At 39.4% G+C, this 13,995-nt stretch overlaps 1 protein-coding gene across 13 annotated transcripts in view; it reads right to left on the bottom strand.

The window, feature by feature from the left end:
• The window catches only part of FUT8 (fucosyltransferase 8), a 144,341-nt gene that overhangs the window by 32,424 nt on the left and 97,922 nt on the right, over window positions 1–13,995 (bottom strand). For all 13 annotated transcript variants that reach the window (XR_015055188.1, XM_085870197.1, XM_085870200.1 and 10 more), the window contains one exon: window positions 2,735–2,849. Coding sequence is in view for 12 of the 13 variants with exons in the window: in XM_085870197.1 (XP_085726323.1) it covers window positions 2,735–2,849 (115 nt within the window). In the remaining variant the exon portion in view is untranslated. The remainder of the gene's footprint in view (window positions 1–2,734; window positions 2,850–13,995) is intronic.

Here is a 13,995-nt window from a genome sequence, read left to right as displayed (position 1 = left end):
ACTCGAAAAATCAAAACCACCTAAAGCTGGCAAATGCCTTTGTCCATAGTTCAATTAGAGTCCAGCGATATATCGATATAATTTTTCATAATCGATATACCGGTATTGGAACTCTGAATACACCGGTATCCCGAAAACAAAAAAGGTATATCACCAACAAATCGAAGAAAGGTGTTTACAATCTTTAAATACCGTACATGGTTCAAAAAGCGTCGATGCACTCGGCATCTCGGCTATACATGGAACAGGAACAGTGAAACATATGACGTCAAAACTTACGAGGAACTTTTAAACTTCAGCATCTGAGCTCATCAGCTCCATACAAGGAATCACATTTTTCTTTGCCCTCATGATTGGTTTTCAAGCAATTGCCAATTGGATATTTATATGAATCGGGTGTGCTTTACAAACCCTGTAATGAGTCGGTGATCCGCGATGGCGATATCGGTCTGGAAGCGATGCCGGGATGAAAGCAATGCCAGGACAGTGTTCCGCGATAGTCATACCGGTACGGTGATCGCGATGGATCTCGATTCTCGACCTATGCCATTACCAATGCTGATCTCGCTTTAAAACAAAATCATTTTTAATACAAGTTGAAGTTGGAAGTAAAATAACTGTTCTCATCATGGTTAAAAAGAAAAAGCCCCATTTGGGAATACTTTGAAAAATTACCATGTGTCAATGATGTGTACATCATATGAATACGTAATGCCATTGCATATTTTTGGAATCTGCGTTAAAAAAAAAATAATTCTTTATGATCCCACCGGTATATCGACATCGAAAATAATCGATACCAACAGAGCCCAAGTTCAATGGAGTACTGCTCTTACTAATGGGCTGTAGCCCCAACATCATGTCTGCCATCTCTTCCAAAATATGCAGCATCTATAGTTCTCAACGTTATTGGCATCACCCATAAGAACCCCAAACACAAGGTTTGTTGCACCCACAACACAGAAAGATCGGAGGAGAGAAGGTAATAAAATTTTAAAAAGAAAAAGAGGTCACTGACCAAACGCCTTCTCCTGTCTTAGCTCTCCAACCCTCAAGTCTTCTTGGGATCCCATCCTGGTTGAACTCCCAAAATCCAGGCTTCCTACACATCTCAACTCTATTATTGCCCTTTTCTCTGACTTGCAAAAACCACATTCCTGAAACTGATCAATTCCACTCTTCTCTCTCGGGCTTCAAGCAAGTGGTACACAACCTTCTCATCTCCCATCCCTACCCATGATTTATTGATCCCACGATTACCATGACCTAATCAGACACAACCCTCTTGCACGTTTATTTTTGATATATAATGTCAAGGCTCGAGGAAGAGGTACATCACAGAACAGACCAGGACGTAAAAAAAACAGAAATAACAGAACAAAGAATGTGAGGGGGGAGAGAGGCAGTGGAGGAACACACAAACATCAGGATTGAGAGACAAAATAGAGGGAGACATGGAGGGACAAAGGACATGAGGTATATTGAGAGGAAGGAGAGGACACAGGGGGTGAAAAAGATGGACAGAGCCCCAAACTCTCAATCACAGAAGTGGGAGGAAAAACTGGAAATCCAGAAGGAGGTGGGTTTGGGGAGGGTTAATGGTGGAAGAAAAGATCATTGTTGTGGATGGGGGATGACGTAGTGAGTCTAGATTTTGGGAGTGTCACCAGAAGGGTGTTACTGGCAGACCACTGGCACCCTCCCAAAACATGGAGGATGGAAAAGGGAAGAGGGAGCAACACCAGAAAGGATGTGGTAGAAGACAGCGAGACCACCAACCTGTCTGCGATGTGAAAGTGATAGGCCCAGAGATTCAGCTTCATTGTGGGATATTTTGAAGGCCTTGACTTGGTTTTCTCAGTCTCAAGCTGAACAATGTCTCGAGCAGGGGTGCCAGCCCACAGGGCAGAGGGGCCAGCAGTGCTCCATCAAGCTGCAGATGTGGCCTGTAGGTGGATAAAAGTTGAGATGTGTCAAAGAAAGACTTCGCACGACGGAGGATGCCCAGTTAATGATCGGCTTTGGAGGCGAACTCATATACGTGGTTTGCCCAAAAAAGATCATGGATAATGGTGATGCCCAAAAGTTTGAGTGACCAAACTTCTTCAAAAGGATTGTTAAGGAAGTAGAAGGGAGGGTTTGCCAGACGGTCTTTTCGGAGAGGCACAGATTTGAAGATTTGTTACTGTGTTTCCTCTCCTTCTCTCTGTCCTCTTTTCCTGTTCATCAATTCCCTTGCTTTTTATGTCCAATTATTGTTTCTCCAACCCCCATACCCCCTTCCTTCCCCTCCCCATTGTCAGTTCCTTGCTGTTTTACCCTCTTTCACCGCCGCTCTTCCATGCACCTCAATTTTGCATAAAAACACAGATCCGGCAACTCAAAAGGTAAACGCACTACCTCCTCACCATTCTGTCAGAACACTGGTTGTTCGAAACACATTAAAAGCTTTCAATTGCAATTTTAAAAGTCATCATTTCATTGGGTACCCTGGAGTATTGGATAACAGCAGCGTCAGTTGCACAAGCTAATGTTGACTGAAGCAGAGTGCTGATAAATGAATTAAGTTGGCATGACGAGGAAAGAGAGGTTTCATAAACACGTTTTGTCACCTCCATCATTGGCAATAAAACATCAAATGAAATGTTATATTTAGTCAAATTGTATTTTGTGCAAATAAGCTAGCAAGCATCAACAGCTTTGTCTGGTACTCGCTTGCATCTCCAGCACACACCTGGAGCAAGTGAAGCCTCTTCTGAACGATTTCTGTTAGCTGCTGGGCCTCACGAGCTCTCCATTCATCTCGCCCGCCAGCATCACTGAGCAGTTCCAGGTCAATCAGGATCGACCTGCATATACAAATAAGACCTTATATACCACCACTAAGCAATTCAAGGATTTGTTTTGGCACATATAATAAGGACTCAAATATATTAGCATAACAAGACAAAAGTGTTGCCGATATTTCCTGCCAAGCTGTCAAGACTGGTATCACATCTGTAAAAACAGACTAATTTTCTTGCCGGCGCAATATGAGTGCAAAGGTGAACATGTAGATATGTCATCTGACAGCTGGTAAATTAACATGGCTCTCTCACTGAATTTTAAACTCATACAATCTCGCATTGATGAGGCACATGAAGAATACTGGCTCTGAATTTTATTTGGCTAAATGATTAAATTAATTTAATTCCAGTGTGTAAATGAGGTTGTGCCGTCTCATTTTCGAAATAAACTATATTGCCCTACTGGAAAAAAAAAATCTTTCATCATTTGACAGATGAGAAGGGCTATACTAAGGAAATCAGGAGAACAGAAAAGGGTAGAGTAGAAAAGAGAGGGGATGTATGTTATGAAGAGACAGGAGTAAGGAAGGAGGTAATCCATCCATCCAATGGGACCATACTCTGTGCAGAGCGTTGGTGATGCCTAAGCAGTCTCCTTGGCGATTGGGCACAATCCTGGACGGGTCGCCACTCCGACACAGTATACCAGCATGCTGACACTCATTTTACCGACCTTGGATGACAGGCAGAGTCAACCCCACCTGGTATTAATTCAACAGCAGAGTGGGATTTGAACTCAGGCTCCTCGGATCACAAGGCATGGAGGTAATGGGATAGATCAAAAATTTATCTGCTTTTACATATATGATATCTAAATGGCACCAAACAAGATGTTGAATCAGAAGGCTCAGATATTCAAAGTGCTAAAATCCAAACGATCCACGAGTGTGTCCACACACAGCCAAAAATAAAATCACATTGTACGAGAGCGGTTCAAGGTCGACGTGGGCTCTATTGTGGAATTTGGAAAAATAAATGAATAAATAATAATAATAATAATAATAATAATAATAATAATAATAATAATAATAATAGAAAAATGTGCAATGCTGAAATGTGTCATGAAACTTTTGCAGCAAGTTGTCCAGGAAGTTACATCAACACAAGTGAAAGCATTTGGTGCAACACCAAAGGATTGCATCATCCCAATTAGTGTACAGCCATAGACTGCATAATCTGGGAGTGGTGGCTATCGCTTGATACAGTGCCCCCTATATAGAGGTGAGGGTAGCATATTGGAGTTCGATGTGGTCATTGTGCTGTGACAAATGCATCCACTTTACAAAATGAATCTTACATCCACAAATAACCAATACTGGCCGATTGATACCCAGTTTAACATCCCAAAAGCCAGACGGCATACTCATTTGATGAAACACCCGGCCAGTGAATCACCAGGATGACAGTTCACAACCAGGGTGGGAATTGAAACTATGAGGTCAAAAAGCAAGTGTGCAACTTCTGAGCTCTCCAACAACCCATCAATATAGCAGCCAACAGTCACGTGTGCTGTAGTCCAGATGTGTACCATCAAGTTATTTTGTGAAGGAGAACATAAAACCAGCTGAAAATTCTCAGAAGACTGCAAAATTTCATGATGTAGGTCTTTCATGTAGTTGTGTCTGAATGGTGCAACAAGTTCAATAGTGACCCTAAACTGGTCAGCAATCTTGAGCATTCTCACATGCCAACTGCTGCCAATCAAACAAATATCTAATATGTTGAATAAAAGTATATAATTTTTGAGAATTGCTGGATTGCGATACGTGAAAGCTTTTAGATGAATTGGATGTCAGTGTAATAATAATAATAATAATAATAATAATAATAATCATTCTCACTTTACAATCAATCAGGTTTGTGCAAGATGGTACAAAAGGACCTCATGTTTGATCATAAAACCACTCGTGTGGCCAATGCAACAAAGGTTATGGAATATAATCAGTGTGAGGGAGATCATTTTCTTGCAGAAGCTGGGACCATTATTTAATGCAAGAGTCAAAGTAAGTCAGCTTGGAGTAGAAACATTTATGGTTCGAGCACAAAAAAGATTGAAGGTTCAGCCATCAGCCAGGAAGCTTATGGCAATAGTGTTGCGACTTTCACCATTTGATTCATGTGGAATTTCTTGAATGAAAAAACAAAAATCACCACTACACAGTACCACAGTGACTTGTTATGCAATAAAGTGATGTGCAGATGATGGCATTGCAATACTGTCACTCATACACAGCAAACGTGCCCATTGCTACTCGAGCAGAGAACGGTTGGGAAGTTACAAATCATGCCACTTACACAGCTCCAGACTTGATCTTTACCTCCTTGGATCAATGAAGAGAACATCTGGCTGACATTAAGTTTACGAATAATGAAGACCTCAAAGCACATGTAAAGTTCCTATGTAGCAGTCCTGAAGATTTCTGCACAAAGGGCATCAAGGTGCTATCGCATTGATGGGACAAGTATGCACCTGTAGCAGGGGAATACCTTGAGACGTTTAAGTTTCATTAACCCCCTTGCACTTTCTGATTTGAGAACAAAGGGTACGCATCAACCTTGAACTCCTCTCATACTGTGTAGTTTGAGCTATCGATCGATATGAGAGACATTCAAAAAGGTGATACAAATGAGATATTCACAATCACCAAAGCATGCAATTTTCCAAAACGTGTACAAACTGTAAACTACAAAGAAAAGATTTTTCATTTCAACTATATTCACACTTGTGCATTGAAAAAAAATAAAAAAAATAAAAATAAAAAAACATAAAGACGTTGGTATTTCTGAACTATTATATCGAGTTTGAAGAACTTTTTAAATTTCATACAGGTGTGAAAATTTAGCACTTCCTAAAAGGCTCAATTAAGCCAACGATGTTTGACAGCCAGTCACAAGTTTCAGCCTAACTGACCTCAAGCCAACAAGACAGGCCTCTTTAAAAATTGAATGCGGATAATAACATTATCAGTGGCCAAAACTGAAAATTGAACAAACAGCAAAACTGTATTCATCAATGTTTGGAACCTTTAAAGCAGTGGTTCCCAACCTTTTCTCTGCCCCACACCCCAAGGAAATGTTTGATTAATGCTCGCACCCCCTACAAAAGTAATATCACATTTGAAGATGAAGAAGTCTAATTTATAATTTTTGAACCACAAATTGAACCACATACAATACTGTGGGTGAACAAATTGAACTTAAAAAAATAAGCTTTTAATTCAGTGCATAAAATGCAAGTATAAATTGAGCAATTACATTCTAATTTATTCAGAAAAAATTGTAAACAGTAAAATCAATCCCAATTGTGAACATAAAATTAAATAACTTCTTTGCTCCTGCTTCTCATTCTCTCATTCACGTACGTGACCTGCTGCACGTTGCCGAAAAGTGCTGAAGGAGTGAAGGAGTGGTGGATTGGTTTGTTGGTTGTTGGATTTAATAACCTAATTAAAAAGAAACATCGCAGTGCACACATATAATTCCCATTAGGATTCGACACAAAGGGGGGGTTCTTATAACTATACACATACTTAACGAGATAACTAAACTTTGGGACTGCTGTCTGAGTGCAAATGGCTTCCAGATCCGTAACAATACTACAAGACCCTGCAATGAAATTTAATTATAATGAGCAAAGTGTAACTACGGTTTGTACCATAATTACAATTCAGCACAATGATTCATAGTAAACTTTAAAATTAATTTATCTAATATACCAAATATATAAATTAATTTCGTTCGATAAATTTATAATATTTATAATCAATATTGCAAAGTTTTTATTAGCAAAAATCAGGATCCGTATTTAAGAAGATTCAAATTTTAATTGAACTACTCAATTTAGGAGTTTATTTATAAGTTATTCACAACGTTCGCAAAAGCAAATAATATAGTGAAAAACTAAACCTAGTTGGATTATTAAAAACTTCACATTACATAGAAATAAAACACTTACCAGGATTAGGTACACTAATTAGCACTTTCATAGACTGTATAACTCAAATAATTACCACAATAATAAGGCTGAAAAGTTGCAAACATAATTTAGTTATTATAAAAACCTAATATTATAAAAACCTAAGTAAGTAAATTTATCAATAATGAAGTGCTTCATGAAAAAAAATCTAAGAAAGAATAGCATTATGCTCTCTCTCACAAGTAACCTTTATTCAGCACAGCGACCGCCATAAGTAGTTCGAAATTTAAATAGTACTTAAAACACACGTTTCTACACCGTTTTACAATTACTTGATGTCAAATATAAAATACTAACTTCAAGACTATTTAACAAGCAATTGTTAAATCACCATTATTCCGCAAAAGTGCCTAAATACGAGTTTTCCGAAAGTTTATAATGTTCACGATTAAATTATATTAATAAAGTGTTCACCAGTGGTAGTACGCAATAATATGTAAGGCGGTCAACGTGCTAAGATAAATCACACTCAGTATGGAGACACAATGCAAATTTGTAACACGCTGCAACAGTTTTCCAGCCCATCACCACGTGTACTATAACCAGTCACTCGCCCATAAAAATGAACAAAGACAAATATCTTACGCCTCCAGTGTAGGCGTAATGATGTACAATGATTACGTCAGATGTTGCGTTATAATGATTTTAAAAGAAATACTCTGACAATCAGTTACTTGACTTATATTTTAATTCTGGTATTCTCTCCTTTTGATTAAATACTCGTAAACGAGATTACTATCTACGCAACACAACCACCTACTACCACTTCTCAAGGCACACTGGCAGCTGGCTGAGTGATGACTTATGACTCGTCACTCAAGGACACAAGCCACTCTTTGTCACACCCCCAAGGGGTGCGGGCACCCCAGGTTGGGAACCCCTGCTTTAAAGGCTCTGAGAATCTACAAAGTTTTTGAGGCAAAATTAACTTTTATTTCCATCCCCAATCCCTTCTACCTAATGAAGGTACTGGTGACGTTACGTCTAGCCACACAGTCCAGTCATTATTTCCAAATCGTTCACTGCATGAGAGCAAGCCACTAACCCGATATGAATATTATTTGGTTCAGAAACATCAAATCTGTTCATCCATCTTTCAGTTTTTCAAATGTGTTGCCCATCACGACCTCGTGCGCTCACCCATCTCTTCTGCACATGCTAATTTTTTTTGCATTCTGCTCCTCTTCAAGCCATCGTTGCTCATTGTAGTGTTATTCATCCTTTGCTTTTTGTTTAATTCCACCTCCTGCCCCCCCCCCCCACAATAACCTTTGGTACCTTGTAAACCTGCTGCCTTTTGTCGTTCAGCTCCTCCATGAGCCCAGACCCTTGTGTAAAAACATTACGGTAGTTGTTCATATATTATTGGAGGATGTGTCAGTTTTCTTGCCCAGGATCTGACTATATTATGAAGAACTAGAAAACTTGTACAACAAAATAACTCGTATTAACCTCGAGACAGCCTTGAGAGAACCTGTATTATTTTGCAATAAACTTTAACAGGGTTTGAAAAGCTTCACCAAATTCTTTCCCTCCATATCCCAATACAAAATAAATAAATAAACGGTACTGCAAATTTTGTTACAAACAACCGACACTGACCGAGCTCGAGGGGATCATTTGCCTGAGGTCATCTTCCAGTTGCTTCGAAACTTCTTCCTCTCTCCTCTATCTGTCCATCCTCCATCATTTTGAAGTGTTGAGCATCAAGAAAGGAAGCAACACACACCATTTTTAAAGACTTATGACTTGGCTGTGGTTTGAAGTGCCAACCTCCTTGACTCAGAGTAGATGCTCTCATGAATTACATCATCGAATCCAGCGAATATTAAATTGAAGTTTCTTTTGGACCTCTTTGAAGTTTATTATTAAACATTATTTTTCAGTCACAATGCTAAATGGAGGTTTTTCTTGAACTAAATTATTGCCTTGCACCGTTAACCTTTGTTCAAAGACTTTCAGTATAGGCTACTAATATTAACAATGCTGACATGGTTTGTTCAACTTTGTTCAACAGTGCATTAAGATATGACCTTAGGATTATCACAAACTGATTCTATGTTGTATTTATATGTTTAAAATGTATCTTGTTTGGTGTTCTTCTGGTTGATGTTGACTGAGCTTTGCCTGCATGGAGAGATTTTCAAATGCAGCGCAGGAAGTGGCCACTGGAAATGGAGACAGCCGAACACACAAACGCATGGAGACACCACGGTTCACATTCTACAACACAAAGCATTGACATGGCATTGTCCTGCATGAATGTGTACAAGCTCCTCGATAAGCTTCAGCATTTATTAAAATTGGCGAAGTGTAGTTCATAAAATTGTCACTGATCTTACAGCATGTGTCTCAAAGCATATTCATCTTTCATTCCCTTGCTTATATGGTGTCCAACTGTTGTCCAACTGTCGGCTCATCACTTTTTGACAGTCACCTCGCACTTCCGTTGAGTCTCAACCTTATACATCAAAACAAAAATAAAAGGACCAATGGTCCTGCAGCTCACCTGACTAGTGGTCAAAAAGTGGAATGACGGATGGAATAGGGTAAAATAAGAGCTGCATTTAAAATAGGCCTACACATTTTAGGTCAGGTCGTATTGACACGATGTTCATAGAAGTGCAACTCCCTGCTGTGGCTACGTGGCTTCGTTTTTCAGATATTACCCACTTACAGTATGATGATGCAACTTCCTGCTGTGTCAAAATTAGCCATATTTGATAAGGTGAAACTCCAAGGTGTCAATCTTATAAATATTTTCAAGTGCTTGTGCGTTTGTACATTACTCTTTCACGGCTGAACTGTAGCACCTTGAAGCCCCAACTTGTGGGCGTAGGGACTTCAGAATCTGGACAAGGTTTTAAGCAACCACACATTAGCCTTTAATTCCATTTTGAGGCCAAAGGCTGCTAAAAATCGTATGTTGGGGTGTGGGGTCAGACAGTGCTGCCGCCGACCCGCAGGCGAAAGTTAATTATCATGAGACCAACAACTCCATAGCTTTTCAATGTCCAACACGTCCCAAAACCCCTGCTGGGAAAAAGTTCACCCCGACCATCATCCCTCCTCAGGCAGCACTGGGTATCCCCTCTCGTAATTCATATTTTTCAAGATATTGCACACTTTCTGTATTATGACCTCACAAGAGGCATATTGTGTTTTGGATCAGCTTCTTTTAAGCAAGCATTTCCATAGGTAGTCGATCATACATTTGAAGTTTCACATTGATCAGTTAGGTGGTTTCAGAGAACATTTTAAAGAATTTCCTTTGATCCAATATGGCTGCCACGCCGCACGACTGATGACATCATTGTTAACAAACTATACTTTCCCTTGGGTAGTTGATCCCAAATTTAAAGCTTCGCATTGGTCGGTTTGAGAGAAGGGGATCGTTAAAGGTTCTCCTGTAATCCAAAATGGTGACCAAACTAAATCGAAATTCAAGTACTTTGGGGATTTTTAAACTTTATGATGACCAACTTGTTGGTGGAGAGGGAGGATGCCATGAACAAAATTGAGTTCCACCACACCAAATATCACTTCACAAGTTTGATCACAATCCCATCAGTAGTTTCGGAGAAGAAGCTGTAAGTGTTTATGATGGACAAACGAACTGATGGGTAATCCCATAAGCTTACCTGTATAGCATTTACTTTCTCTCATATACTTGTACTATAAACCGCCATCGAGGTTGTAGTGCAAATTAGCACAACTAAATATATTTCCCCGTGACAAACAACTGACAAGAAGCATTGGTTGTGACTTTGCTCTGTTAACTAAAAAGTACAAGTTTCAATGGAATCGCATTTATACTTGCACATCAACATATTTTTAAGCGGTGAAACCACTTCATTATTTCATCATGTCCTTCATCCATCCATCCATCCATCCATCCATCCATCCTTCCATCAAAAATGAAGAAGAATCTTACTAACCCATCGTGATTAATTCTAAAGGGTTCCAAAGAATAATTCTAAAGGGTTCTAAAGAGTAATTCGAAAGGGTAAATCGAAAGGGTAAATCTAAAAGGTGATGCTGAAGGGTCCGAAAAGGTAATTATGAAAAGGTTCTAAAGGGTTCTAAAGGGTAATTCTCATGGGTTTCATTTGTTTGTAGACTTTGTCTATTTCATATTAAAAAATGCCAAGCTGAACCTCTTCCTCTCGGAGATGAGTGCAATTTTTACTCACGTGCCTGCATCACCGATTAATATACTGCATCACCCCTTCTGACTACCAATCTTTTCCTCCATATTCTATAATTGCTTTCATGTTCATAATGCATAAGTAACCCCAGCACAGCTTGCAACAGCATGCAATAATGGAAATTACTTGAGTAAATGAACCCCTCCCCTACCCAACCCAATGCAGACAGCTATATCAAGGATTCACAGATGCTGCTTTTATAATCCCTTTAATGAGGTTAGGTTTGTACTAAAAGGGTTACATCAAGCCTTACTGTTTGTGAAAATTTTTGGTCAGTAGTACTTTTGAAATAAAATAGCATTAATTGTTCTTTTTCATCTCTTGGCAAATTCACTGGAAAAAGGATATCAAAAACACGAATTCATTCACTGAAGCAGTAAATGTACAAAACAGCAAACGTAATTATTTATTCGTATGCAGCCTATGGCTGCTTAGCTGCATCATTTTCTGGGGGCACAGCTCTGCTGCTGATGCAATGTCCCCTGTTACCAGGAAGCTAGAACTCATTTTGCCAACCTCAGAAGGATGACAGGTTGAATCAACCCACCTGGTGTTAATTCAATGGTAAGAGGGGCTTGAACTCAAGACCCTAAGATCTTATGCCAGCCAATTTTACCGTTAAACCAACACCAGGCTTCGCCAATGGAATAATCAGTTGTTACATGAGTAGAATAAACATAAACTTTTATCAGCAATAATTGGCATTAACCCCTTCAATTCCAAACAATTTCAGAGTACTTTAAGATTATGAAAAGATAATGCACTTTCTTTTGAGCAGTCCAAATTCCAGGTCTGATTCCCAACTCGACTTTCAACTATCAGATTAGCGCTTAGCAGGAGGGTGTCGTATCACAAAGCATGCCATCCCTCGGATCTATATTAAGCCGGAGATTGGTGGATGTTCGAGACCCCACAGTGTCTTTGGCAAAGATATGAAGCTATCGCCAGCACCCTTAAATTTCAAATTTCTGCCATGTTCAATAGGACATCAGGCCTGGCCAGCCGGTTCATGAAAGACGGGCAAAATACTGTTCCCATCCAACCCAAAAATAAAGTGGTAATAATTGACACGATTAAAGTCGTAGTAGTAGATGTTTATGATTTTAAAGTAAATTTGGCAACTTTTGTGTTGTAATTTGTCTGTGGGTAACAATCTTTGACACCAGTTGCTCATAGAAAACAACTCTGTATAGTCTTTGCTCCAAGATTGATTGTATCAACAGCACCAACCCATTTGTTAAAAAGGATTATCCATTGAATAAACTAACCGCTGTGAAAGAGCGTATCCATTAAAGATAAGAAAAAGAAGATGCATTGCACAAATTGTACATCAACCATTTACAACACTGTGTAAAAATGATGGAATTTGCAGAAAGTGCAAAAATGATGGAATTTTTTACAAATTAATTAAATATGAAAAACTGAAATGTCTTGCGTCAATAAGTAAACCCCCTGAATCAATACTTTGTAGAAGCGCCTTTGGCAGCGATTACAGCTTCGAGTCTTCATGGGTATGTCTATCAGCTTTGTACATCTTGATTTGTGGATTTTCTCACATTCTCCCTTGCAAATTTGCTCAAGCTCTGTCAAATTGGATGGGGAGCGTCAGTAAACAGCAATCTTCAAGTCTTTCCACAGATTCTCAATGGGATTCAAGTCTGGGCTTTGGCTGGGCCACTCAAAGACCTTCACATTCTTGTTCTGAAGCCATTCCATTGTTGCCTTGTCGGTATGCTTGGGGTCGTTGTCCTGTTGGAATGTAAATCTTTGCCACAGTCTAAGATCTTTTTCACTCTGAAGCAGGTTCTCCTCAAGTATTTGCCTGTATTTGGCTCCATTCATTGTTCCCTCTATCCTTACAAGTCACCCAGTTCCTGCCATTAAAAAGAGCATCTCCATAGCATGTTGCTGCCATCAGCATGCTTAACGGCAGGGATGGTGTTTGATGAGTGACGAGCTGTGCTGTTTCCACCACTTTGCATTCAGACCAAAGAGTTTAATTTTCGTCTCATCAGACCACAGAATCTTTTGCCTCATGCTCTCAGAGTCTTTCACGAGCCTTTTTGCAAACTTCAGGTGTGCTGTCATGTGCCTTTTTCTCAGGAGTGGCTTCCATCTGGCCACTCTCCCATAAAACCTCGATTTGTAAAAATGCTGCAGAGCTTGTTGTCCTTCCGGCAGGTTCTCCCATCTCAGCCACGGAACTCCAGTTCTGTCAGAGTGCTCATTTGGGTTCTTGGTCACCTCCCTGACCAAGGTCGTTATTGCCCGGTTGCTCAGTTTGGTCAGACGGCCAGCTCTAGGAAGAGTCTGGGTAAGTTCCATATTCTTTCCATTTCCTAATGATGGAACTCACTGTGTTCTTGGGAACTTTCAACACTCTAGGAATTGTTTTATACCCTTTCCTAGATCTATGCCTCCTCACAATTCTATCTCAGAGCTCTATGGACAGTTCCTTGGACCTCATGGTAGGGTTTTTGCTCTGACATGCACTATGAACTGTGGGACCTTGTATAGAAAGGTGTGTTTCTTTCTAAATCATGTGCAATCAATTGAATTGGCCACAGGTGGACTCCAATCAAGTTGTCGAGACATCTCAAGGATTATCAAAGGAAATTGGATGCACCTGAGCTCAATGTGGAGTGTCATAGCAAAGTAGTTGAATACTTATTGACTCAAGACATTTCAGATTTTCATTTTTAATGAATTTTTTTCTAAAAATTCTTTGTTTCTAATTTTTTTTTTCTAAAAACAGGTTTTCCCTTTGTCATTATGGGCTATTATGTGTAGATCGGTGACAATTTTTTTTAAAAATATAATCCATTTTAAATTCACACTGTAACACAACAAAATGTGACAAAAGTCGAGGGATCTGAATACTTTCTGAAGGAACCGTACATACAGTACTGTACAAAGGTTTTGGTTATTTTCACTTTTGTGGTGCTATTCCCCTTTAAACATTAGT

This window comes from Eptatretus burgeri, chromosome 2 (genome assembly GCF_056783735.1).
Source record: "Eptatretus burgeri isolate ZD-2024b chromosome 2, Ebu_testis_v1, whole genome shotgun sequence".
In the NCBI taxonomy this organism is placed as follows: Eukaryota; Metazoa; Chordata; class Myxini; order Myxiniformes; family Myxinidae; genus Eptatretus; species Eptatretus burgeri.
Note: the sequence above shows the minus strand (reverse complement) of the source record. Positions and strands in the feature narration are given on the sequence as shown.